Source organism: Psammomys obesus, unplaced genomic scaffold (genome assembly GCF_907164565.1).
Source record: "Psammomys obesus unplaced genomic scaffold, mPsaObe1.curated_primary_1811, whole genome shotgun sequence".
In the NCBI taxonomy this organism is placed as follows: domain Eukaryota; kingdom Metazoa; phylum Chordata; class Mammalia; order Rodentia; family Muridae; genus Psammomys; species Psammomys obesus.
In genome coordinates, this window is record NW_026587215.1 from 2,916,120 (window position 1) to 2,943,697 (window position 27,578).

Here is a 27,578-nt window from a genome sequence, read left to right on the forward strand (position 1 = left end):
ACAAAGTGAGTCCAGGGCAGCCAAGGCTACACGGAGAAACCCTGTCTCAGGGTGGGAGTAGGGGAAGACAAAAATAAATTTTAAAAGGACTCAGATCTGCCTGCCCCTGCCTTGGAGTACTGGGATCAAAGCTGTGCACAACCCTGGCAGACAAGAGCATTTGAGAGAGGAGGAACACTGACTTGAACTGGGCTGATCTGGGAATACTCTGTGAGGACTTTACATAGAAGCAGAGCCTTAAGGTTGGGCAAAATTGGGCTCAGGGAACTTTGAAGGCTGGCCATTATAGCTTGAAGGAGCAGGGTGCAAGGCTGTACAAGACTGGTTGAAGGTTGGTGAGGTAAGGAGGAACTGGGTGCCTGCTGAGCAGTTCACAATGCTCTTAGGCCATGAATAGCGAGATCTGTAAGCTTGGTGACAGAGGAAACAACTGTAGGCACAGAGGATAGTATAAGGGAGTTGGTGGGAGAGGATTTGGAATCCTGTAGGCCAATTACAAGAGTTTGGTGAGCCTGGCGGTGGTGGTGCATGCAGGAGGCATCGTTATATGATGCCAGCACAGTTCAGGGGAGATAGAAGACAAACATGTAAGGGTGAAATTAATTTGAACACTGTTTTGTTTAACCCAGTATGTGTAAATATTATCAGCAGGCTGATCTCTGAGGTCCAGGAGGACATTCAGGGTTACACAGAAAAACCCTATCTAAGAAAAAAAGGAAGAAGAAAAGAGTTTGGTGAAAGGACTGTGGTGTAAAGGCCTTGCTCTAAATGAGCCTGACTTTGGGACTGTAAAAGGGCAGGCTCTAGATTTCCCAGGTGAATGATCAGAGTCCTCTATACAGTGAATCTCACCTGGCATAGAGAGTTGAGGAAATTGTAGGCCCTGAGATAGAACTGTTGGCCGAAAACTGGCCCCGTGGAGCTGCAGCCTGGGAATGAAGTCAGAATGCAGAGGAGTTGGATAGCTTCCGTGTTGAAGTGACAGTGGCTGAGGTCACCCTCACCTAAACAACAGAAAAGAAAAGGAGTGGGGACAGGAAGAGAAAGAGGACCTGGGAAGAATTCAGAGAAAGGCGGACAGTCATAGACACCAAGGAGGAGGGAAGGACTTTTCACTTCATGGTGGGAGTGGCCAGCAGTTTCAGATGCTGGACCAGAAAGAAGGTATCTGGTAATGGCACTGTTCCCAAGCTGGTGTTGAGAGGTGCTCCAGCAGGAACAGTTGGGGAATTGTTATATGATGCCAGCACAGTTCAGGGGAGATAGAAGACAAACATGTAAGGGTGAAATTAATTTGAACACTGTTTTGTTTAACCCAGTATGTGTAAAATATTATTTTAATGTATAATTGCTCTAAACCTAGTGAAATGTCTTACTTTCTTTCATACTGAGTCTGAAATCTGGTGTGTACTTTACAGTTAGAACACATTGCAGTTTGAATATAACATTTTCATTGGAAATAGTTGGTCTGTATTTAGATTCCATAAAACTTACTACTTTCTCAGGAAAAAGTAGTCTTTCCCTAGCATAGGAAATTTTTGCAGTAAGGCAGATAACTGTCAGTGTTTGTACGAAATGGCGTTTGAGCGGCACCAGCCACATGTTGTTGCTGCAGTGGATGCTGAAGTAGCCACTTGAAGGTTATGCAAAGCAAAGCAGGCCGTTTGTGGTGCTGTGTGCTTCTGAATTTCCCAAATGGCTTCACCTAGCACAGCCTTTCCCAGGGTGAGTACTCCTCCGAACACTTGTGGGCCTAGCCTGTCGGTAAACTTTGAGAATGGAAGAGGCCAATCTTGTACCCTTACATGTGAAAAGGCATACCAGAGTACACAAAGTGCAAATTTAAAGCAGTGTTTTAATGAAGGTCAAGAGAATGGTAGTTGGTAGAGGTACCTGGATCAGAAGAAAGAACTAATATTTACTGGAGATGGGTAATTAAGGTTTATAAAAGCAGGTTCAGAGACTTGAGCAGCTTGATAGCTGCTAACCATGCAGAGCTCCTAAGTAATGATCAGTAATGATGGAACCAAATCTTGTTCACACTAGAAATTGTTCTTTGCTTACTCTTATTTTTATTTTTTATTTTTTGGTGTGTGTGTGTGTGTGTGTGTGTGTGTGTGTGTATGTGTTATTTGTTGTTGTTGTTGTTTGAGAAGGAGGTGGGTGTCTCTGTGTAAGTGTGGATGTCCTGGAACTTGCTATATAGACCAGGCTGCCTTGAACTCAGAGATCCTCCTACCTCTGCCTCTCTGGTGCTGGGCTTAAAGACATGCACCACCATGCGTAGCTCTGCACAATTTTCCTATCAGTTGACATAAAAGAGCTTATTTTTTCCGAGTGTCCTGTAAGAGTTTAGGGTATCTGCTATTAAATATTAGTTTGTTTTACTTTAATTTTTTTTTCTTAAAAGACAGGCTCTCCTCTTATTGAACTCCTGGCGTAAGATACTGTTAAGTGCCTCAATTACAGGCAAGGTCTCCTATACCCAGCCCTTTGTGTTTTTAAAATCAATGTGGAGAATAATCTCTTATAATTTTGTTTTCCTTTAGAAGAGCATTTATTTATGCCTTTGTTCAAATTATGTAGTGGTGGACTTAAATAAAGCCTTTTACTCTATAAGGCTGGAAACCCAGCAAATGATTGCTGCCTTTCAGGAGTCCAGAGCAGCGGGTTTGTGCTTAGTAGCTGCCTCTCCATGCCATTGTTTCTTCTACTGTTTTGCTTACAGAAACAATTGCTGTGCTTTTTATGCCGTGTAGATTCATTCAGTGTGGGCACATTGAAAGGAGGGACAAAGAGATTCCGTGACCTCTCCCATCCACAGCCCCTCTTCTGGGGTGCTGCGATGAGGTTTAGGTCTAGGTAAAAGGCCACAGGTATGCATAGTTAAGCAGTCATGGCCAGGACCCTTCATCTCAGTCTCTGCTGTAAGGTTGGTTGGCTAGTATTGTGTGAAATCTCTTTGTAGGAGATAAGTTCCCACCTGGCTAGCCACAGGCTTTAGCATTTTCCCTCTCAGCCTGGGCTTTCTGGTGAACACAACTCCCTAGAGTGCCTTGTTTTTAATAGTCTGATAGTTAAAGGGAAGGCTGATAGTTAAAGGGAAGGTGGTTTACTAGGATGTGTGAGCATGTATGTAGGTTATACACAAGTACATCATTTTATGAGTGAGCATCCATGGATTTTTGATAGCTAAGAGGGGTGCTGCATCTCCCAGCCATATTTTCAAAGAAATTTGGGTAGGAAACACTTCTTAAATCCCTACTGGTGTATATTCTTGGAAAACCTTGCAGAAAGTACTGCCATCGTTTTGGGAAGAGAGAAGACACCATTGCCACCTTTCCCAAATTTCGTGACACCTCATCTCTGAAGACAGTCTGCCTTCAGATATGTTCAAGATGACTGTTCATTTTTCTTCACTAGTTTGTTGTTGTTGTTGGTGGTGGTGGTACTAATAGTTCTGCGTGTGCCTTCCGCAAGGAGGGGCCCTCTCAATTATGCTGCATTAAACTAACCTTTGGTTGCTGTAGGCTGACTTTGTTTATAATGACAGTGCATAGGCAGAGTATAAGTGATATTTTAAGTGCTCATATTTTTTATTTTTTTTGTTTTGTTTCTTCTTGGTTTGGTTTTTCAAGGCAGGGTTTCTCTGTGTAGTCTTGGCTGTCCTGGAACTCACTCTGTAGATCAGGCTGTCCTCAAACTTAGAGATCTGCCTGCCTTTGCTTCCTGAGTGCTAGGATTAAAGGTGTGTACCACTACTGCCTGGCTGTTGAACAGGAATTTTAAATAAGACAATTTTGAGTGGTGGCTCATGCCTGTAATCCTAGTACTCCAGAGGCTGAAGCAGGAGTATTGCTGCAAAAATAATTAAACAAAGGGAAGGGAAAGAGAAGCGGACGGAGGGATGGGGAAGGGCATGTTAAGCTCCAACATGAGTCACTGGTATAAAGTTGCCAAGTAAAACGCACCACTATTACCATCATCCTAAAGTAAATAATAATAATAACAATAACATAGTAAATGTATGGGTAGTCTCGGACTAAGAGGCATTTCATTAAATTGCATATAGATTTGTGATATAGGAATGTAAAGAAACCTACACTGTTTGCTCTTTTCCCTTCCCTCTTATTGGTCAGCATAGATACTCAAGATCAACATTTGGCAACTGCACCTTAATTACAGATGAACTCAAGATGTATCACAATTACTTTGTTTTCCCTGAATAAAGTATGAGCAGATAACCATTTACATTGTGTAAGACAAAAGTGGGGAAAAATGAACCCCATTATTTACCAAGCAAGTAGAATCTAGACGAAACTAAGTGAAGAAACCATGGCAAAGCTAGCTTGCTTGCTTTCCTTATTTATTTGTGTGTTTGTTTATTTACTTATACTATAGCAAAGTTTATCTGATTCAGTGAGGTGTGTGCTTATAGTGATTATGTGAAAGTGGCAAGTAGGTTATAAAACCAATACTGCAGACTTGGTTTCATTTGTTTGTTTGTGTATGTGTACACAGGCAAGCATACATGCCTGCCATAGTGTGCATGTGTGGTCAGAGGACAACTTGGAGGAGGAGATTCTCTTCTATCTCTTTTTTTAATTTTTTTTTATTAATTACACTTTATTCACTTTGTCTCCCCACAAAAAACCCTCCCTCCTCCCCTCCTAAACCCACCTTCCCTCCCCCTTCTTCACACATGCCCCTCCCCAAGTCCACTGATAAGGGAGGTCCCCCTCTCTTCTATCTTGTTGGTTCTGGGGATCCAGCTCAGTCGGTAGGCTTAATAGCAAGCCTTGATACCTGAGCCTTTTTACCAACGCAGTTTTGGTTTTGAGACAGGGTTTTGCTCTGTATCCCAGGCTAGCTAGGCTCCTAGTTTCTTCCTGCCTCAGCTTCCTGAGTGCTAGGATTAAAGACTGAACCTTATGTATGCTTTAGCTAGCCTGCTTGTCATCCTTAATGAATTATAGATATTGGCATGGCAGAGTTTACAACATATTACGTTTTAATTTTAATTTCTGTCTTCCACTGCTACATTTGAAATGACAAAGACCTTAATTCTGGCAGTTCCACATTAGTTGTCCCTATATCCCTCTAAAAGATAAAATGTTTCTTGGTGCACTTCACTCCAGTAATTCAGCCAGCAAGCTCGCCTTCCTGCCATTTTGACACTATCAGCCACTTGCAGCGGTGTTGCTTATCATAAAGACCTTAAACTTAAAATCTTACTGCATGAGCCTTTCCAGTAGCTAAACAGAAATGAGGTTCTGAAGTCAGGGCTGCAGTATGTGCAGTTAGCCCAAGATTGGGCAAGTCACATTTCTGTGTGTCTCAGCTTTCCTAAGTTACTGGGGCAGTGACACCTCAGGAAGTTGCTCTAGGGGTTACATAAGAGTTTTGTTCTAAAGTATTTAGCATACTGTTGGCTCTCATTTTTTGTTTTCACTAGCATTTCAAGCAGAGGAAGAACTGTCCTAAGGGAAAGAGTTAAGGAGGTGGGTGGGGTGCTTGTGGGATTCAGCATTGGCTATCTGGAGGACTGGAAGAGTGGGTTAGAGTGTTTCTCTCCCCTGCCCCACTTGCTTTTTGACATAGGGTCTTAACACTCAGGCCGCCCTAGAACACACTGTAGTCCAAGGCAGCTGAAACTTGTGACTCTCCTACCTCAGTCCCCTGAGTGCTGAGATTGCAGGCATACATCACCTCACCCACCTAGAGATGTGTTTTGGTGCATTTTACAATTTAAGAAAAACCCTGGATTTTAAAGAAGGCAGGTTTTTAAAAACTTAGCTTGCCTGAACTGATGTCCATGTTGAGGATCTGATGAAGGGGAGAGATTATGGACAGACAAGTGAAAAAGCAAGAGGAGTGGCTGGGCAGTGGCTAGAAAGATGGAAAGACCATTTTCTAGAGGCTCTTGTGAGGTATAGTCTACAGGAGAGGGTAAGGATAGGGCTGGGTTGTACATACCCCAGGCCAGGGAAGGAAGCAAGCTGTGATCTGGGGAAAGAGGTGTACATTAAGCTTTGGACATGTTTTACATGTGCTGGATGGGTAATGTGATCTAAGACAAAGGAAGGTACTGGAGCTAGAGCAAGGTTGGGAGCTCTCAGCTTCTACGAGGAGACTGGTAGGAACAGGGGAGAGGCTGGTGCAAGAGAAGCCCGGACAGGAAGGGGTTGGAGGAAGAAAGAATGACCCCAGCGTCTAGGGGTACGGCAAGGTGAGCCCCTAATGCTCGGATGCTCCTGGGACCCATTGCTCATCATGCTTGCCACTTTTTTGTATTCCACACTCTGCTCTTCTTGCCATTACTTTGAGCAGGTTCAGAACCAGAACTTGTTCTGTTACCTAGCAGCTACATAGCCTCCAACACCAGTGAGTTCACGGTGTTGTTGAGTGGGTAAGCGAATCCAGGATGACTTACACTCATCAGTGTTTACTGAGTGTTGTATGCATGCTGGGAGCTATGCTAGTATCTATGGATGAAACTGTGAGCAGAAATGAATTTTTAAAAATTCCAACCCTTGTTGGACTTTTATTCTTATGAATGGGAAAGCTCTAAGAAAGAAAGTAGACAGGTCTAAAGGCACCAAAGGTATCTGTCTGTCCATCACCCATGAATAGAGCCTGTATCTTAAAAGGGCACTTGTTAAAGTTGCTAACCTGGAGCTAGAGCGATGACCCAGCCATTAAGAAGGCTTGCTACTCTCTCAGAAGACCTGGGCTCAGCTTCCCGCACTCACATTGTGTGGTTCACAACCGCCTGTAACTCCAACTCCAGCAGATCCAGTACCACCTTCTGGATTCTGTGTGTATTTAAGCAAACATGTGCACGCATGTTCACATAAAAGAATAATAAAAGTAAATCCTGAAGTCATTAATCTGAGCACAGGAGAGAGTGAGTCAGAGGAAAGACCTGGGCATGGGACCAGTTAGCCCTAGAGAGAAATGTAGTTTGGAACCAGGGAAAGATTACTGGGGGGAGGCTTCTTTGGGGGGATTCACTGGCTCTGTTAAATAGGAGGTGAAGTGTTAAGTGGAAAAGGAGGCAAGAAAAAGACAAAGAAAGAACACTCTGCCAGCTCCAAAGCCCCGCTGAGGCGGGAGCAGCCTCTACTGGTAATTGCTATGGACGTGTAGGGTTCTCTGCTGGTGTGTCAAGATGAAAAACAATTGAAGTTATCTGAGTCCAAAGAAGATCTGCTTGGAAAGGTAGCGTAGGATAACTAGTGGTATGGGTGTGGACATGTTCATGGGTGCTTAGGCCAAGAATAAATTAAAAACCACTAGTATACGATAGCCTGAAAGAATAGGAAAGAAGGAGGCAGAACTTCATCCATGGGAAGGACAAGCTCAGGTGCTTCCTCTGTGATTGTTCTGTGAACCAGGCAGGCTGTTTCTGACAGGCCTTTACATAGCATAAATAAGTGGTTACTTAGGAAGTGATCCCAGCAGCCTTGGCTGTTGAGTTTGGGTTCTTAAGCACTGATATTCCGTGATGTGGGAAGGCGGTTGGAGAGGACTATTGCAGGCCAAGTAGCTTTCAGTGGCTTCTTAAAATTTCTGGACCTGCTATTCTATAAAAGAAATATTTAGAAGAATGTGGAAGGGGACCAGGGACTGTTCCCCTCTATGCTTTAAAATATGTTTCTATACTCTTTAAGATAGGGTATCAACTATGTAACGTTGGCTGTCCTAGAGCTTGCTATGTAGACAAGGCCGGCCTTGAACTCAGAGATATGCCTGCCTTTGCCTCAGGAGTACTAGGATTAAAGGCATCACCACTCCAGGCGCCGTCTGCTCTTGAGACAGCAGTACATAGGTGGCCTTACTTAACCATGGAGAATAAATGAATAGTTATATTGAGCGTGTGCAGAGCTTTTTGTTCTTAATCATTATTTCCTAAACAATACAGTAAGACAGCTATTCAGTTTGCGTAGTAGTTACATCATGCCAGGTATTGTAAGTGATCTGGAGATGACTTGAAGCACATGCAGGAGGATGTACTGAACATAGGCTATGTGCAAATACTGCTTCATAGGTCACACACAAATGCTACGCTCAGTCTTAGTTTGAGTGTCCTTGGATTTTGGTGCAGGAACCAGTTCCCACAGATACTAACAGCCAAGGGCTGACTGTATCCTAAGTTGGGCTCTTCGTTTTTCCCAACAGAAGCCTATGTACTGTTCAGGGAGAGTGCTCCTTTGTGGTTATTGGCTTGACCAGGCCCTTCTGGAGAACTCATGGACCTGGCTGTTGTATAAGGAAGTTAGTCTGCAGCCCTGTGCTTTCATTTGTACCTGAGGCCTGTGCTTTGCCACTAGACTCTCTGTGAGCCCTGGGAGACACCTTTAAATCTTACCTAGAAGCTGGTCAGGCCTTAGCAACCTGAAATGGAGAAAGAATGGTTTGTGGAGGCCACAGTGGTTATTTTTGGTACCTCTGAATTTTGTGTGCATTCTTTTAATATTTTTAATACTTGGGTGTTTTTCTTTTTTTTCTTGTGGCAGTTTTGAAGGAATGCCACTCTTCTATTTTTCTAACAAAAAAAAAAAATTTACATGTGTGTCATGCCCTTTTCTGGAGACACAGTCTTCTGTTGCTATGTAGCATTGGCTGGCCCAGAACTCCCCTGGTAAACTAGACTAGCCTTGAACTTGCATAATATTGTCTCTGCCTCCTAGAGATTGCAGATATGAACTACTATTTGTGATCACATGGCTTTAAAAGAAACAACAAAGAAAAACTTTCCAAGAAACTTTAGACAAATATTGAAAATAGAAAGCAAGCATATCATCTAGCATTATTTGCTTGCAGTTTTTAGATATATTCCAGATCCAAGTGTTTTCTGTTGAGATTATGTGCTTGAACTATCTTAGCTGTCCTTTGATTTTTAAATTGCTTGCCTCTGGTGGTTTTTAAAAATATGATATCTACCAGATGAAAAATCCTAATATTTTTCAGGAGAAGTTGAAGTATTAATACGTAAAAGCCATCACCGAGATTGAATCTCATGGTCTGGAGGCAAAATCCTGTTTTGTGAAATGGTATGTCTTAGATAAAATAAGGATGCAACTAGTAGGAACCAATAAGCCTTGAGGGTAGTGATAGCTTTATGGGTACCATCTTCACTGCATTCACGTGAATATTGGGAGGAGGAAGCTTGTGCTGCTGACATGCACAAAGACGCCTCAAATGGTCTTGTGTGGGCATTGAAAGCATTTCTTTTTTTTTTTTTGTTTTTAGTTGCATGTCAGATTAGTGACAGAGAGAAAGAGGAGAGAGAATTCACTGGTGGGTTTAAAAAAAAAAACACATACAAACTTTATTTCAGAGGATTAATTATAAAACCAAGCTAAGTAATGAACATTTTTAAAGGATCTTAACAGTATCAGGCTTAAGTTGCCACTCTTAAAATGTAATCAAATAGGGTTTATCAAAGCTATAATGAAGAAAATAGAAATCATTTGTAATTAGACAATAATTAAAGGCCAGTACATGCCCGGTGATTTTTAAAGTGCTTGAAAAACAATTAGTTTCCTTAAGTAGGTTAAATATCTGGGTTACAAGCTTGTTTATACTGTTAATTTACTTAGCAAACCTGTTCTTCATAGATGATGCAGACGTGAACTTCAGTTTGCCTCTAAACAATCACAAGTTTAAGTTTAATGGATATCATTTATTTTTCTTTTGCTTTATTAGTGAGTTTTTCTTTTAACTTTAAAAGTGCTCTTCTCTTTCTTTTTTCCCCTTCTGAGTAGTTCAGTCCTAAATGCTAGTAAAGAAGAAGAGTGCAGGAGGCCTAGACAGAGTTCATAGACTGGGGAAGTCTTCACATAGGAAAGTGTGGTGTGGCCTGTCAGAACCCAAGAGCGGTGGAGGCATCTCTGGGACCTGTGCTAGTAACAGCAGTGAAAGACTAGTTAAACATAAATTAGCATGTTCAATTTACTGGGAGTCAGCAGCTCTCACTGTACAGAAGAATCTTACAGAAACCATTGAAGAGACAACTCGAATGGCCCCTACAGTGTTCTTAAAGAGTAAACGGAAATGTTTGTGTGGAGGAATGGGACTATAAGTGAGAGGTAGAACGTTTGCTGTTCATGTACAAGGCCCTGAGTTTGGTCCTTAGTTATGAGGAAAAAAGAACTGATGTGGGTCCATGTTTTTTGTTGTTGTTTTTATGTGCATTGGTGTTTTGCCTGCATGTGTATCTGTGGGTGTCAGATCTTGGAGTTACAGACAGTTGTGAGCTGCTACGTGAGTACTGGGAATCGAACCCAGGTCCTCTAGAAGAACAGTCATTGTTCTTAACCGCTGAACCATCTCTTTAATAAGCACCAATAGTATCAGTCCCCAGTAGCAGTGAGAATCTTGACTTCTGTACCAGTCACACCAAAAAGAATCTTGGCTTGGAGAAATGATTGATTGTGGGGTTAGGATTTTGTTTAAGCTAAATCTAGGACATCCTAAATTAGCAAGAAGGAAGTCTTTGTGAAGAATAATAGGAACATGGCAGAAGAATGTGGGATCCAGTTTGATGGTGCTTCCAATGGCCAACTTTGATATAACTTGATTTTCAAATTCTAAGAAGTGACAGTTAGGAATTAAAACCTATTGAATAAACAACAAAAACTAAGGTTCTTATACAATGTCATCTACACATTTTATAAGAAATCTTGTGTATGAACTCAGGAATAAACTCAGTTAGAGGGATAGGCTATTCAAGTTTCAGAGTACCTTTCCACCAAGTACCCATTGATCACCAACAGTGAAGAGTCGCTTTACTGTCTACATACCTGATCACATATCAGTGTGGACAGGTTAGAACCAAGTTACCTGCTAGGATGCAAAGACAAGCAACATTACTTCTGTGCTATTTCTGCCAAGGTGTATGACCTGAATCAAATAATGAAGAAACCCTAGCTTGAGGGTTATCGGGCAGAGTAACTGAGTATAATCTTCAAAACTGTTTCTAGGCTGCAAAAGTCAAAGCAAGTCAAAGAGACAATGAAATGTGGCACAGGAGTCTGACCCAGGGCTTTTCTTTGAAGGCCACTGCTGGAAAAGTAGCAAAAAAAAAAAAAGAATGGGGTTTGAAGAATAAATGGTAGAAATATGTGTTAGTTTAGAGCCTGACAGTTGTATTACAGTTATGTGGGACAGTGGAAAACATATACTAAAATATTTGGAATGAATAGACATCAAACTGACAACTTATTCATAACGGTCTGCAAACGTTTTTGGTGCTTTTTTTTTGTTTGTTTTTTGTTTTTTGTACTGTTCTTTCAACTTTTATGTCAATTTGTGATAATTACAAAACTTTAAAAGAATTTTTAGGAACCTGGAACCCACACGATGAAGAAGGTGTTTGTGACAGTCGGAACCACCAGTTTTGATGACCTCATCGCCTGTGTGGCCACCCGCGACAGCCTTCAGATTCTCAAGAGACTCGGTTACAACCGACTCGTCCTTCAAATTGGTAGAGGCACAGTGGTCCCCGAACCATTCAGTACTGAGTCATTCACCCTGGATGTTTACAGGTATAAGGATTCTTTGAAAGAAGACCTTCAGCAAGCAGATCTTGTCATCAGCCACGCAGGTGCTGGAAGCTGTTTGGAGAGTCTGGAAAAAGGCAAGCCACTTGTGGTAGTTGTAAATGAAAAATTAATGAACAATCATCAATTTGAATTGGCAAAGCAGCTGCACAAAGAAGGACATCTCTTCTACTGTACCTGCAGCACACTTCTTGAGCTGTTACAGTCAATGGATTTATCAACACTGAAATGTTATTCTCCTGGCCAGCCAGAAAAATTTTCTGCATTTTTGGATAAAGTTGTTGGATTACAAAAATAAACTCTCAACACTTTAAAATACCTATAAATCTAGTTCATGGAATGTGATTAAATAAAAATAAATTTATAATACATATTTGTAGAACAATATAAATTATTATATTTACTACAAAAACATTATTATAAGGAATTTTGTGGCATAAACATTGCAGTGTGGTCTAAATCTTAATTTTAGTAAATTTATGAGGTTTTCCTAACTTTGAATATGTAGCAAGTCCTTAATTTTGAAAACGTAGCCTTCACATTTTTGTCCTAAAATCTCAAATGGATTTTATTATTAAAAAAAAAAGAAAAACAAAAAGCAAAACAGCCGGCTGGACAGTGGTGGCACACACTTGTAATCCCAGTACTTGGGAGGCAGAGGCAGATGTAGCTCTGTGAGTTTGAGGCAAGCCTGGTCTACATAGTTCAGGATAGCCAAGGCCACAGAGAATCCCTACATTCCAAACCCAAAGCAAAAACACAAAACCAAAAATATTCAAAAAAGTTGATAAGAATCATAGTTATATGTTCTTTTGAATAATAATAAAAAGAAATGCTAACAATGTTTTAAAAAAAAAAAAAGAATTTTTATGTAGCACTGGCTGGTCCAGAACTTTGATTTCTGATTGCTGACACTAAAGGTGTGTGCCAGTACATTCAACCCCCAAAGTAACTAGAAGTTAAACCACAAGAAGTACAGGCTAGCCTAAGCTACATGAGACACTATCTTACAATTGTAAATGACCAACCTTTCATTTTTGAGCTTTTAGCAAGAGTGTTGCCTTTTCCTGTCTTTTACATTAGGAAAACAACAACATCGTATTTTAGGGTACTGTAATTGCAGGTAGACTGCTTTTTCTGCACCCAGTTGAGACTTATAAATAAACCATTGCACTGTGACTAAATTGGCCCTCTATCCAGTGAGTGCTAAAGTAGGGACAAGAGGCCTGAATGGAGAGAGTAATTGCAGGTGGAAGAGAATCTTGCTTTTCTAGTCACCCGTCTGAGCATGTATTTTGCTGTATCTCAAAATTCATAGCCTGTAACAGGCTTCCACCTGCCGTTCCCTGACACATTAGTGTTTTGGTGAGGACTTAGACTGTGACAAGGCCAAGTTACATGCCAAATGGGTTCAGCTTTATAAGTTATTGCTGATTTACAATGCATCAAAAAAAAAAAATGTCAACCACTGATCTTGGGCTATAGCACAGTTGGTAGTAGAGTGCCTACTCAGCATGGATGAAGAGCTGGGTTTGAGCGCTAGAACAGTATACATGAAGCATGTTGGTTTATGCCTTGCTGTAGCAGTCAGAGAGGTAGAGGCAGAAGTATCAGAAATTCGGGTCGTCTTTGGTTGTATATCAAATTGGAGGCCAGTCTAGGATAAATGAGACCATGTTTCCAAAACAAAAAAGGGCCAGTGAGATGGTTTGCTGGGTTAAGAGTGTTTGTTACTAAGCGTGTTTTATCTTCGCCGAAGCCCGGAGACTCATGTTGTAGAAGAAGGGATTGAGTTACACAAGTTACCTTTTACCTCCACATGCGCACATTCCTCACACAATAAAGAAATGAAAACTTTTTTTTTTTTTTTTCTAATCCAGCCTGTGTTGTTAATAGATGTGACAGCTCAAAACAAAACACATTCTCAGTCCTGAGCTAGTGATGCTCTCGAGCTGGGTGCCAGGCACTCTGGTGCATCACAGAGACCTCACGTGTCACGTAGCATGCCCCCTTTCTCACCCATCCAGGGTCTAGTTTGCTCCCTTAACGGATTCCCACCAGGCTCCTTTGGCTGTATGACCCATCTTTTTTGCTTTGCCCATGTCTTACCATGTCTTCTTCCAGGTATGTCATGGAAATCCAAACATGTACCATTGTTTGGTAAAATAGACTTGGGAAAAGTTTTTAATTAACAAATGCCACTTATGACATCCCTTAACATTTCTAGCAGTCCTTCGGTTTTTCCTTGGCTTTTCATTTTTGTTTTTCTTAGTTCTGAAGATTAAAGACCTGGCTGAAATATGCTAGGTGATCACTGTTACCATTGAGCCACAGCCCTGGCCTTCAGTTACACAAAGTTCTATATTTAAGAAATTTTGAGACCCACTATCTCCTCTTTGGTTCGTCAGATCACCTCACACTGTGAGGCTACCTGCTGATGTTTTATTTCATTTTGTTTTCCTTTCTTTCCACATGGCAGGAGCAGCTGAGAGGTACCTTTAGAAATCGCTGAAAATTCCAGCCTTGGCTATCTTTGTGTGGGTTCAGTGATCTAGAAACCAGAGAGGCCATTAGGTCACAGGATGGGAGGATAGTAGCCAGCATCAACCTCCGCCCAAAGCTTGCCTTTCATTTGCTCTTTGTGTGTGTCTCATTTTTCACCTTGCTTCCCCAGGCTTGCTTATTTCTAGCTTTCCATCTAGAGTTCCTGTCTCTAACATCATCATCTTTACCCCTCTACTTCTCCCCTCTGTTTGCCTCTCCATAAATAAAAGAGAATCTGAAGAAAAAAGTAAGGAAGTAACAAAGAAAGGAGATAATAAACTTTATTATTTCTGGACTTTAAGGGCCTTGCTATGGATTCCTGGCTGACCTCAAAGTCAAGGTCCTTCTACATCAGCCTCCCAAGTGCTAGGGTAAGACGTGTGGGCACAGCCATACCTTTTGTTTTGTTTGAGACAAGGTCTTTAGAAAATTAATTTTGTGTGTGAACACTCACAGAAGTTGGAGTTAGTTCTTTTCCTCCACCTTTTTGTGGTTTCTGGTTATCAACTCAAGTTTATTAGGCTTTCTTCATTGGGTGGCAAACACTTTTACTTGCTTATCTGTCTCTGGCCTGAGACAAGGTCTTGCTGTGTTACGTAGCCCAGGCCTGGGACCTTGAATTTACTATCCTCCAGACTCAGCCTCTCAGGTTTAACTGGTTTTTTGGCTTTCACTAGCACTTGCCTGTGTCAGTGAATGTGCTCGCCTGTGCGTGTGGAGACGAGAGGTTGACTCCAGCTGCCCTCCTCACTCTCCACCTCATGTTTTTTTGAGACAAGGTCTCTCACTGCAGCTAAAGCTCACTGATTCCAGCTGGACTAGCTTGCCAGCAAGCCTCAGGGATTCAGCTCTCTCTGCTCCACAGCACTTGGATTATAGACATCCAGTCAGTGCTGGGTAACCTTCAACAAGCTGATTAGAATTAAACATGGGTCTTTATGCTTACATGGAAAGTGCTTTACCATTAGAGCCATTTCTTTAGCACCATAACTGTCTTATGCTGCCACATCTTAAAGTCTTAGAATTTTTGAATATTTTTTTCTGACTGTTGCTTTTTTGTTTTTTAATCATGAGAAGTAGTTAAAGGGACAAAAACTTTTATATGTAAGCTTTACTTGCAAATTCAGTCCATCTTATGAAATGTTGCCATCTAGTATTTATTCATGGGTCTCAAGGATAAATAAGGAATGCAGGTTGAAACCACACATGCACACACATAGTGGCCAGTAGCCAAGCCAGTCATTCCACAGCCACATTGCTTTCCCCTCAGAGATTGGCAGAGCCCAGGCAGTGTGTTTTTCTGGCTCAACCTGGTGTTTTACTTCCTGTAGCCTGCTTGTAGTCAGAAGGTGCTAAGTGACTAGATGGAGTAGCTTTTCTGTTGCAGAGCAGTTTGTGGAACTTGGGTTTTAATGTTTGCAACATTGTTTGTAAGCATGTATCCCATGCATGGAGGTGGGGGCTTCAGGACCTCTGGGAGAATAATTGACTGTGCTGACTACAGAGCTGCCTGCAGCTATTAAGAACCTCAGCCACTCTCAGACCACCTGCTATTGTTTCCACTCACTGGTGGCTGCTGCTTTGTCTACTTTGCCAATTGCTTGATTCCTATAGTGATGCCAGTAGTTCACTGAAATAGCACAGGAGAAAAAAAACGTAGTTGGTTCCTAACCTTGTTCTCATTTATCATGGCAATTAACAGGAAAGGTTCTCATCAATTATTATTTTGAAAGTGTGATGCATTTTTATCTTATTAAACAGCAGTATTGTGTCTATTGCATTCTTTTCGCTATTCTTTCAGCGCCACTTAAAAATTTAGTTAGCATATAAAATATGGGTTTCATTAAGACATTTTCATACGTATATCATATACCTTGCTCTTACTATTCTTCTCTGTCCCCTCTATCTCCCAAAAGCCCCCTTTTTTCTTTCATGCTACATACTTGTATATATGTATATATTTATATCTGCGTGTTTGTCTGTGTGTGTGTATATATATATATATTCAAATCTAGAGTCCACATGTGAGACAGAACATGCAGTATTTTGTGTTTGCCCCAGTACCTTCTGTTGCTTTTTCCTTCCCTTTAGACCAGCTCTTCTCCATTCATAACCCCGTTCATGTCACATATATGTATGTATGTGTATATATTGACTCTGTGAAAGAAAATTTTGTTTAATTTTATTTCACATGTTCTCCAGTTCCATTTTTATCATCATTTTGAAATGATTATAACTATGTAATTGAAACTGATTATAAAACTATGTAGTGTTTCTTGGCATACATATTTGTATGTGATATATGCACATGTTCATGTGTGTACATGTGTTCATGTAGAGGCCTGAAATCAGCATTGGATGTCTTCCATAGTTGCTCTCTACCCCGTTTCACTGAACCTGGAGGTGGTTTGTTCATCTAGGCTTGCTTGCCAACAAGATCCAGGAAGCTGCCTGTCCCTGCTTCTCCACACTGGAGACATACAGGTGTGCTGGTGCCCAGCTTTTACTTGAGTGCTGGAGATCCGAACACAGGTCTTTATGCTTGCTTCGAAAGTACCTTACAGCTGAGTCAGTTCCCTAGCACCCTTCATGTGTTTTAACAGTAATGCTGATTCAGGTATCCTCCTTGAATAGAAGCTGATAAAGTGGCTGTTCTGACACTCCAGGGCCACTGAGTACCAGTTTTCTCCATTGCTTGGCATTTTGTTGTAGAATTTTTTAACTGTTGTTAGAATTTTTTTTTAACTGTTTAGTTCTTAATAATAGTTTAGGGTTTATAGTGTTTTAGCAAGCAAACAAATGTACTCAGTGTCTGTGAATAGTTCATGGTTTTGTACCAATATGAAAAAGGACTGCTTGATACTGATTAAAAGGCAGTTGCCAGTACTCTGGAGTGCTGATTCTGACTTACATTTTTTTTTTAAAAAAGCGAGATACAGTAATATAATTACTGAAAAATCATGAGCATAGTCAGGTGATAGTCTCTCATAAAAGAAGTAATAGTCAGCCAGGCATGGTGGTGGACGCCTGTAATCCCAGCACTTTGGAGGCAGAAGCAGGGGGATCTGAGTTCGAGGCCAGCCTGGCCTACAAAGTGAGTCCAGGACAGCCAAGGCTACACAGAGAAACCCTGTCTCAAAAATAAAAGTAATAGTCATCAGCCTGGAAGCTTGAGATTTGGTTGAGCTCTACTGCTAAACATTGTCGTTTAGCTTACAGGGTTTCCCTGTGTGTAGCCCTGGCTGTCCTAAGAACTCACTCTGTAGATCAGGCTGGCCTCAAACTCAGAGATCTGTCTGTCTGTGCCCCCTGAGTGCTAGGATTAAAGGCATGTACACCACTGCCCAGTAAGCACTGAGAAATTTAATTATAGATGATCTGGAAACAATTATTATTAGAAACAAGTAAATGGTTTTGTTTTGCGGTACATGTAGGCACATACTCTACATTAAAACTATACCCCAAGCTCAGAAATAGTAGTCTTGTGACAGTCTCCATTTTCTATATTATCTCTTTTCTCAGATTTAATTATTGGGGCTGGAGAGATGTCTCGCCAGTCCCTCTGTAGATCAGTTTCCAGCATTCATGTCAAGAAGCTGTGATTAGAAGAATTTTCTGCTCTTTGAGAGGTATCTGGAGTTTAGATGCCAGTACCCATTGGGTGGCTTACAGCTGCCTGTAAGTTGAGCCCCAGGACACACACACACATACACACACCATGGCATGTGCTTAGCTGCACAGATAAAATAATAATGAATAAAAATCAACAGAATAATATTCCAAGGGATCTGAAAAATAGGTTTGAGATTCAACTTAATAGGACATTCATGGAGAATGTATAAAAAGATTAGAAAGTACCAAATTTAGACCTAAATAGCAGAAGAATTCTTATCAGCTCAAGAATAAAGAAGAATCAGTATTTAAAGATGTCAGTTTGAACTGGGCACAGTGACACACACCTATAAACCTTGCACTCGGGGAGGCAGAGGCAGGTGGATCTCTGTCCCCCAAAACCAACCAGCCAAACAAGTAAATAAATATGTCGGTTTTCCTTGAAATCGTGCAGAAACTCAAACCCATTTTAATTATTTCAGTAACCTTTTTGAAACTTGATAAGGTAATTTAAAGTTTATATGGAAGAGAGAAAGGAAAGGGATGAAGGTAGCAGGGCTGAGTCCATTGTGTCTTAAAATCTCTAGTGAAGGAGGGAGCAGATCAGGGTCAGAGAAGGAAGTCTAGACTTTGTACCCCCCACCAAGTGTGTGTGTGTGTGTGTGTGTGTGTGTGTGTGTGTCGCTCTGTGACAGAACTAGCCTCACTGTTCCCTCCGGAGAGGTGACAGGACACCAAAGATTAGGGAGCAAAGGAATAACAGGCTTTCCAACAAATGCTGGGAATACTGCATGTGGGTTTCATTTGTGTCAGTGCTGTCAGACAGCATACCATAAACTGGATGGTTAGAGCATCCAAAGTTTACACTTGATAGTTTTGCAAGCTAGCAGTCCAAAATTCTCCCTCTGAAGTCATGGGAAGGAATGGGCATCTTCTCTTCCTGGCATCTAATCTTTGCCCGGTGTTTCTGGTATTCCTTAGCTTACAACTGCATCACTTCAATTTCCTTAGTATATATCAAGTCTGGCACCATGGACAAAACAAAACCAACTAGATGGAGATAATTATGAAATTTTATGTTAGTTAGTCCTAAAATAAATATGGAAGGGATTTTATAATTTGGAACAGGGGTCATTTAAATACAGTAACAAGCAAACTGAGAGGAAAAATGATCAGTTTATGTTCATTTTAATTAAGACTTACATTCACCAAGTGACATTGATGAAAGTGATAGAGAAATTAGGAGAAAATAATTTCAACACATGGTCAACAAAGGATGTGTGTGTGTGTGTGTGTGTGTGTGTGTGTGTGTGTGTGTGTGTATACACCTACAGTAACTCCAAATTGATGGTTAAAAAGCATGAGTAGGAAACACAGATAAAGTTAAACAAATAGTAATTTCAAAGTAGAGGAACTCTCAATGACCGAATAACTGGGGGTTGGGAAGTCAACTTAATTAGTAACCAAAGAAATGCAAGTTAAACTACAATGAATGTCTTTATACCCACCAATCTGGCAGGAATTGAAAAGTGTTAAAATAACAAGTTTTGTTTAAGCCTGTGAAGCAGTGAAAACTTACACTCTGGCAAGAGTATAAATTGTAACCACTTTGAAAAATGGTGTAGGATGTATTAGATAGGAAGTGAGGCTGGACAGCGTGGGTGCCTTGTGTCCAGCATTTTCAGATGTGGCCATGTACTTGTTTGTTACCCAGGAGATGAACTCACCTGCACATATATGCAGAGGCCATGTCGTAGGTTGTTTGTGACACATGGCTCCTAGTGGTAAAGACTGGAAACCTAGATGCCCATCAAAGGAATGGGACAGATGGAGTCCCATGTTGTAGTGTAGTACATGTGGGCCTTGAGCTGGCTGTGTAGCCAAGAAAGACTTTGAACAGTCAACTGTTGTGACTCCATCTGCCAAGTGCACACCTCCACACTCACCTTCACCACAGTGTCCTTATTGTGACATCTACGTGCAAGAGATGATGGAGAAAAGCTAATTTTAAAAGAATAAAGAAATTAATTCCATTTATAAAATGAAAATGTTAGGATAGAAAGTATAACTCAGTAAGTCAAAGGGAGTGTGACTTGGCTGGGATTTGAAAAGGTAGATTATACAAGGGCTTCTGTGTACTGGAAACATTCCGTTCCTTAAGCTGAGTGGAAGTTACACAAATTTCTTTTGTATATCTTAAATACTTAATAATAAAAATGTTTAGAAATTGTTTTCAAGAATGGGAGAATAATAGACATGTTCATCTTAATCCAAAAAAGTAATTCATGTGCTGAATACTTCATTCAAAATGTGTCTTGAATTCTTTATAGATGAGAAAATTTTTAAACAGGAAGGAAAAAGCCTGGTGATTGTGGTTTGTCCTGTACTTTGGCTAACTTCCACCACTGTGGATGTAACAGTGTCCCAATAGCCAGTGTAGGGGGGTTAAGCTGAATTCAAAGCTTATTCACATTTCATCAGAGCAGCAATATGCCCATCTCCTGTTCATTTTATGTTTCCTTGGCATCTAAGTAATTGAGCCAGATGGAAAATGGTCCAACATTAGATTCTCTTGCAACTTGTCAGCCTTTTTAAGACTTCAAAATGTGAGTAGTTGACTTAAAAATTCCAATTTATTCTAGTCAAAGTTGATTATGGGCCATTCTCGGGGCAGTTGTGCTTTAGAAAACCAACTTTCCTGTGAAATTCTCTTAATGATAGCTTATACTTGCCCATTTCTGTTGGAATCACATAGTTAATAGAAAAATCGGAATAAATAAAACCAGCTTTTGTGTCATCCAAGCCTATCTGAACACAGTATTCACAGTATTTATCTAATTAGTAGTTGAAAAACCCCAAACCTTTATCATAGAAAACAGCATGGAAAATTCACTGTGAATCCTAGTTAAGAAAAAAAGGACAGGAAGGGAGGGTGGTTTGAGCTAGTTCATGCCATCCTTTCAATGATCTGGAATCACTTCCAAAGACAAGTGAGGGAAAAGGCATTTCAGAGCTGGTAGGAGGAGTTGATATGGTAGCTCAGTTGGTAGAGAGCTTGTGAAACATGCATGGATCCCTGGGTTCAGTCCCTAGCACCGAGTAAACTAGGCATGACACCTGTAATCCTAGCAGTTAAAAAATGGAGGTAAGAGGATCAGAGGTTCAGGCTCCTTCCCATAGAAAGTTAGAGGCCAGCCTGTGTCTCCCCACCCCACCTCAGAAAAGACTTGGTAGGATTTAAGAGGAAAAAACAAAAACAAAAACAAAAAAACAACAAAAAAAAGTGCTATCAGGAACCAGAGAGATGGTTCAGTGGTTAGCAACACTGTTGCTCTTGCACAGGACCCATCTCAACTCCCAGTACTCACAACTGTCTGTAACTCATGTACCAGGGGATCTGACCCCCTTTCTGACTTCTGTAGGCACCTGGGTATCCAGGCATGCATGCAGGCAAAACGTTGAAATACATTAAAAACATAATAAAAAGAAAAGAAAAAAGTTTAAAATGCATATTTTGTCCAACCATCTTACTCTAGTCATAAATGGGATACTAAGTTTTGCTACCTGTTGGGTATGATGAAATACTCTGACAAAAGCAACTTGGTGGTTATTTTAGCTCACAATTCCAGGTTGCATTCATCGTTGTTGGGAGGGAAGCCAGGGCAGCTAGTCACATCCACAGACAAGAGCAGAGTGAGAGTGATGCTTGCGCTCTGGCTTCCTCCTTTTGTCCAAAGCTAGGAACCAGCCTGCGAAATAGTGCCACATCAGGGTGGTTCTTCTCACCCAACTAACTTAGTTAAGAGAATCCCTTGTGGGCATGCCCACAGGCCCACACAGTTCTAGACATTTAAAACTAACTTAACAGTACAAACATCCATTTCCACCTGGCTGTGTTCTACACATGAAGGCCTGATAAACTGTTTGCCCTCGGTCGGAGTTCCCAGAGCAAAACAAACAGGACAAACAGGAAAGCCGCATCAGTCTATGTGAGAGAAAGAACCACTACTACGCTGCTCACTTAGAATACATACTAGCGATCATTGTAAGTCTAAATGGTCTGTCGATATTGTAAGTACTGTTTTTGTCACTTTTGTAAGTAGTTGTAGGTGGGACCTAATGTGTTTACACGTTTTAAAAGGGCGTGGTGGATGAGACATCCAGAAGATGGACACACAGCTCTTTAGAAATTTAAAGGGTCCCTCTCAGAGATTGGAACCTAAGGTTCAGATGCTGTGGGGCTGGGTGGTGACATGTTTTCACAGTGTACCTGTTACATGGAGACTTCTCTGGTTGCTGGATGTCCTAGTGTCAACCAGCGTGCATATTCTGTTGCCAATCTTGTCTTAATACCAAGCCTTAATTATTTGTGTTATGTATTTTTAGTAGTGAGCTTTCTAATTCCTCTTACATGCTTAAACTGCCCATCCTTGTGTTGAAGCTTTCTCTCTGAAACTCCTTTGACCAATAATATTCCAGGTTCTCTGACACATACACCCAAGGCTTCTCTTACCTAAACAGGCAAAAAAAAAAAGTAAGAGGCAAATTGGTGGGAATTCTGAAGAGGCCAGCTGGCACTTGCTCCCTGTGGGAATAACCCTCCGGAACACCTTTTCAAAGGCCAGTCTCAACTGCGAGTCCCTTCACTGCACTGGCAGCTCTATATCTTCTCCAGGGTCAAACTAATTCTGCATTTCAAAGCTAAGAATATACAGACTTCCAGGACTCTGCGAGGGAGACAGCGCTTGCCTCCCTTACGGGGTTTTGAGACCCCTTGGCATTCTCCTTTTTGTCTCCTTGTTGGTCACCAAAATTATCACATGACAAGATAAAGCTTTGATGATGGAGTTGGTAGTGGTAGCTGTACCCCTGTATAATTCCTCCACTTGGGAGGCTGAGGCTGAAGGAGAATGACTTTTGAGGCTAGCCTGGACACTGCACAGCATGACCCTAATTATAAGAGGAAAGAAAAAGAGTAATTGCATCAAATGTAAAGATCTTGGTTGGCTTTTATCTGTGATTCTAGGATCAGCAATACAGCATTCCATGAAGTAGAATGTACCTGGTAAGCCAAGCAGAGGTTGGTTCATAATCTGAAGGCAGAAGCAGAGCAAAAAGCACATTGGTGGTTTCAAAGTTATTTTCCCTTTACAGGTTAAATTGGAAGGACGGGAGGATTGCTGGGTGTTAGAGGACAGACAGCCTGATCTTTACAGTGAGCCCCAGGCCAGCCTGGGCAACAGTGAGGCCCTGTCTCCAAAGAATGAAATAAAAAGTAAAGGGTATTCTCTTCTCATGCCAGCTAATAGTAGCTTATTTGAAGATTTGACTGCCAACCTCTGACTTCATTAGGGTTTTGAACTTTGGTGAGATGTCATGTTGCGTTGGTCAGGTAGGCTGAGCACAGGAGCTCAGGCAAACCAACAGCCTGTTTGTAAATTTTGAGTTGCCTCTTTTACCACATGCCTTTTCTTCACTCTCAAAAGTGTAAATTGGATTGCCTACTTACATTTTTTAGTATATTCCCTTAGTGTTTCCTACCTAAGATAAAGTTTAAATTCAGCCTGAAAGACAAGTTCTGCTTATCTGAATGTTGTTGACTTAGCTTCCCTCATTTACCAGGTACCCCTCCCACTTCAGCCCTTCATACTTAAACTTCTGCAGCTTTCTGGGCATAGGGGAGTGGTCAAGATAATGGACACAGAGAAACAGGGTTTAAATCTTTGTTGTTGTTTGAGTCCACGCTGGCCTCAAACTCAGAGCTCCTCCTGCCTCTGCCTCCCAAGTGCTGGGATTAAAGGTGTGTGCCACCACTGCTGGCCATTGCATAGGTATAACTTGAGTATTTGAAAATATGACTAGTGTGACTGAAGAAACCATTTTAGTTTAATTCAATTTTAGTTGCCAAATTTGGCTAATAACCACCATATTGGACACTAGGGTCTTAAATGGATTTGTTTGTTTTGAGACAGGTCTTACTCTTTGGGATTATCTCTATACCTAGCTTTTTGTTTGGTTTTGTTTGGTTGGGTTCAGTTTTTGTTTTGCTTTTTGAGACAGAGTCTCTCTATGTAGCCCTGGCTGGCCTGGAATTCACTATAGTTGACCAGGCTGGCCTCAAACTCACAGAGGTCTGCCTCTTTCTATCTCTCAAATGCAGGGATTGAATGCTATGCCACTATGCTTCTCGTGAAATGATACTTCTTATTTTCTTGTTTTTAACTTCCAAGTGTTCCTCTGTAGAAAACTTAGATACTGCATGGCCTGCTGCAGCTAGATGTGGTCAGCTGATAGAGAAATTGGCTAAGCACAGTGGCCCTTCATATCCATGGGTCCCTAACCCCTAGATTCAACCAATCAAAATGGTGATAGAAAATATTTGTGGGGAGATGGGAACTGCATCTGTATTGAACATGTGTACGCTTTTTTGGTCATTAGTCTATAAGTAATACAGAAGTTACTTACATAGCCTTCACATTGGGTTAGGAACTAGCAATAATCTAGAGATTATTTGAAGTATTCAGGATACCCATATATCATATGCAAAGAATACCGCGTTTGATGTATGAGACTTGAGCATCCTCGGTTTTTTATTTCCCAGGGACCTCTTGAAACCAGTTTCTACAGATAGCAAGAAATGGCTCTTGATGGTTTTGAAGTATTCACTGAAATAGTTAACAATAAAGCTTTTGTCATATATTTTGTCATAATGGGGGAATGTACACACGGTGAGGGGACAAAACCTGTGGTGAAAGGCCGTCAAAGAGGCTTTTTTAGAGAAGGCAGTGTCCTGAGCCGCAGTGATCAGCATATGTCCTGGAAAAACAGGTAGTGTGTACCTAGCTAGCTTCCTGGTGGCCTTAGAGAACCCGAGAACAGAAATGAAGGTGCCAGGCCATGAAGACCTGCTGTTGCAGGCCAAATGTAGAAGACTAGGAAAGCCATGAAAGGCCATAAGAGGTCTTAAGTAAGCACATTACTTCATTTCATAAAGGTCACGGCTACTCTGTGGAAAATCTGTCAGGCAATGGCAACTCTAGAACAGACAGACAGGCTAGTAAGTCACGATGAGAACAGCAGCAGCTAACTCGCAGAGTTGCAGTCGTTAGGAAATACGGGGCTCAGAGAGATTTCCTCATATGGAGAAATTTTTCAGTTGCATTGCTACATAGAAATAGTTATCCCAAAGCTGACTAAGATATCTTGGTCATTAATCACTCTTTATATTGAAAAAGAGGATACTGGGATCTATGTGACAAGTAATGGCAGACTACGATAAACCCTTTCCTCAGGGGTGGGGGGGGTTGGGGGTGGACAAGTATGTTGGGAAGAGGTGACTGTGGTATGGAAGGGCGTGTGATGAAACCGTTCTGGGTGGTTGTGGTTATGTGAGTGTGCACATGAGAACTTGAGCAGACTGCAGTACAAAAGTTCAGCACACCAGTGAGTCTGTGTGCGCGTGAAATCTGAACAGTGCCAGGGTTTGATGAATTCTAGTGTCTGGCTGCCATGCTGTACTGTAACTAAGACATTACCTTTAAGAGAGCCTAGGCGAAGTCATTCTGGTGCTTGGCTCTCGTATTTCTTAAAATTGCACACATATACCAGTAAAAAATAAAAAAAGTTAAACAAAAGAGTTGTATTTGGAGCTTCTATTTTTAACTATTATCTGCCTTTTTGCTTTGTTTTCCTTTTCTACTGGTGGTTGAGCCTTACTTACACATGCACATTTTAATACCTGAGTGATAGCACCCATTTCAAGTATTTTTCTCCCACCTGTTTCTTTCATAGAATTTTACATAGAAAATGTGGTGGGGTTTGTTTATTTGATTGTTTTAAGAAGGGTCTTATATATTATGGGCTGGCCTTTGAACTCCTGGGTAGCTGAGGGTGACCTTCTGTCCTTTAACTGGAATTGCAAGCGTGCACCACCTACCTGGTTCATGTGGTACTGGGCATCCAGCCCAGGGCTGTGTGTATGCTAAGCATTTACTCTCCAAACAGAGCTACGTCTCCAGTTTCAGAAATTCTATTTTGTTTGGTATTTGGTTGCAGAATATATGGCTGTTTTGTCCTTTTACCTCTTAGCATTTTTGAAGTACGGATATATCTTATAATTCATGGAGACATAACATCAAGTCAGTGTGATTGGTGTCATTTTTTTTTCCCTCCACGGTGTATAAAATACTGAGGTTTTACTACCCTTGTTTCCCAGATTTTATTTCCTTGCTGTGATACATACATTTGATGAGAGAGTTGTTAGTTCCATTGGAAGAGAAGAGTAGATAGCAAAAAGCATGATGGGCACATGGCACACGCTTTTTGGCTTTCCAGTTACCAACTGTTGAGTTCTCAGTTCCACACCCACTCCTCTCTACTGCCCAGTTTGTCACCTGGCTCTTGGCTATACAGTACTGAGAAAGAGCATGGCTCAAGGAGGAAGACGGCCCCTGCTGCTTCTTGAACTCATGAGAGGAAATTGGGCAACATTCCTCTGCTCCAGCAACAGCAGTTCCCTCCTGTAGCCTCAGCCAAATCCAGTTTCTAGTTTTTCTCTGCTTGGAGGATCAGTACCATAGCACCTTCTGAGGTGATGGCATCAAAGTCTTCTGTTCAAAGTTATATGGCCCTTCCTCAGAACCTCTTCCCTGTCTTTTCTCCTGGTCCCAGCAAGTTCTGCTTTATCTCTTCCCCGTACCTGTCAGTGACTAGTTAATAACTTTCTACCTAGTTGTAGATTCTTTACATTACCCTTTATGTTAAAAATTTCTCTGCTAAAATAATGAGTGTGGTTTCTGTCCTGGGTGGATCTTAACTGATAGCTGCTCCACGGGCCCACCGGTTTGAACATGCCCTACATCTGTGCATCTCTCACGGATACTCAATTCCCTGCTGCCAGTGACCTTTTGAAATGGAAACGTGAGATTCACCCACTTAACTAACCATCAGTAGACTCCTGTGCTCACAGTAAAAGAACATTCTTAATGAGGCCTACAGAGCCATGAGTTGTCCAGCCCATCCACTGGGTCTACTGGACTTGTCTCATCTCATAATTGCCTGGACGTGAAACCATGAGAAAGAGACCACTTATTAATGAAGTCATGAGGTCAGCTTGCTGCCTTCTGTGATAATTAAATGAAAAGAACTATTAAACTCTGTACACCCTCTGAAACTATATTACCACCTTCTTTAAATATAGGGTGCAGAGTTACCCGGCTTGCTTCTTGAGAGTTGCCATTAGTCCCAAATGAGACATTTTACTGCAGCAGGAACCCAGTGTCTAGGTGCCTGTTTCTCTAGAACTTGTGCTCCTCTTGAGGTACAGCGTCTGGTACAGCAGTGGCTTCCCTTCCTTTTTTCTAGGTCTTCTCAAACTGTGATGTCGAGCCCCAGAGCTCTGTTCCCTTTCCTCTAAGTGGAGATAGCGTATTTTGCAGAGAGCTTGGAAGCCTCAGCACTGGTGAATGGCTTGTCTGGGTCCTGTGGGGTTGTCCAAGCAGAGTCAGGAAGGCCACACTTGTCTTGTGGTTTTGGTGATTGTAAAGACCACAAACCCATAATATGTAAGGCAGTGTTAAAAGAAGATGCATGTGCTATGTAAATTAATTTATTTCTGGATCTTCGTTCTAGAACTTGCCCCCTCCAGATTACTAAAAAAGGTATTCTAGTACTATGTGACCAAGGACTGAGCCAGGAAAGTGTTACAGGCATAAACTTACAGGACAGCTTAACTAGGAAGGTACCAAAGTCGCCTTAATAAATTCTCCTATAGCTACTGTGTATGAGCACTAGACAGGAGTCTGCTTTCAGCCGGAGTTTAGCATGCAGCGAAGTGAACTGTAGGCACTGTGCTAC

The 27,578-nt window shown here is 41.4% G+C and overlaps 2 protein-coding genes across 5 annotated transcripts in view; both read left to right on the forward strand.

The window, feature by feature from the left end:
- The window catches only part of LOC129673351 (UDP-N-acetylglucosamine transferase subunit ALG13 homolog), a 19,299-nt gene extending 7,408 nt beyond the window's left edge, over positions 1–11,891 (forward strand). The window contains exon 2 of the mRNA XM_055603111.1: positions 11,341–11,891. Within this exon, the coding sequence (XP_055459086.1) occupies positions 11,368–11,865 (498 nt within the window). The 5' untranslated portion in view covers positions 11,341–11,367 and the 3' untranslated portion in view covers positions 11,866–11,891. The remainder of the gene's footprint in view (positions 1–11,340) is intronic.
- The window catches only part of Tnrc6b (trinucleotide repeat containing adaptor 6B), a 221,872-nt gene that overhangs the window by 99,364 nt on the left and 94,930 nt on the right, over positions 1–27,578 (forward strand). The window lies entirely within an intron of this gene.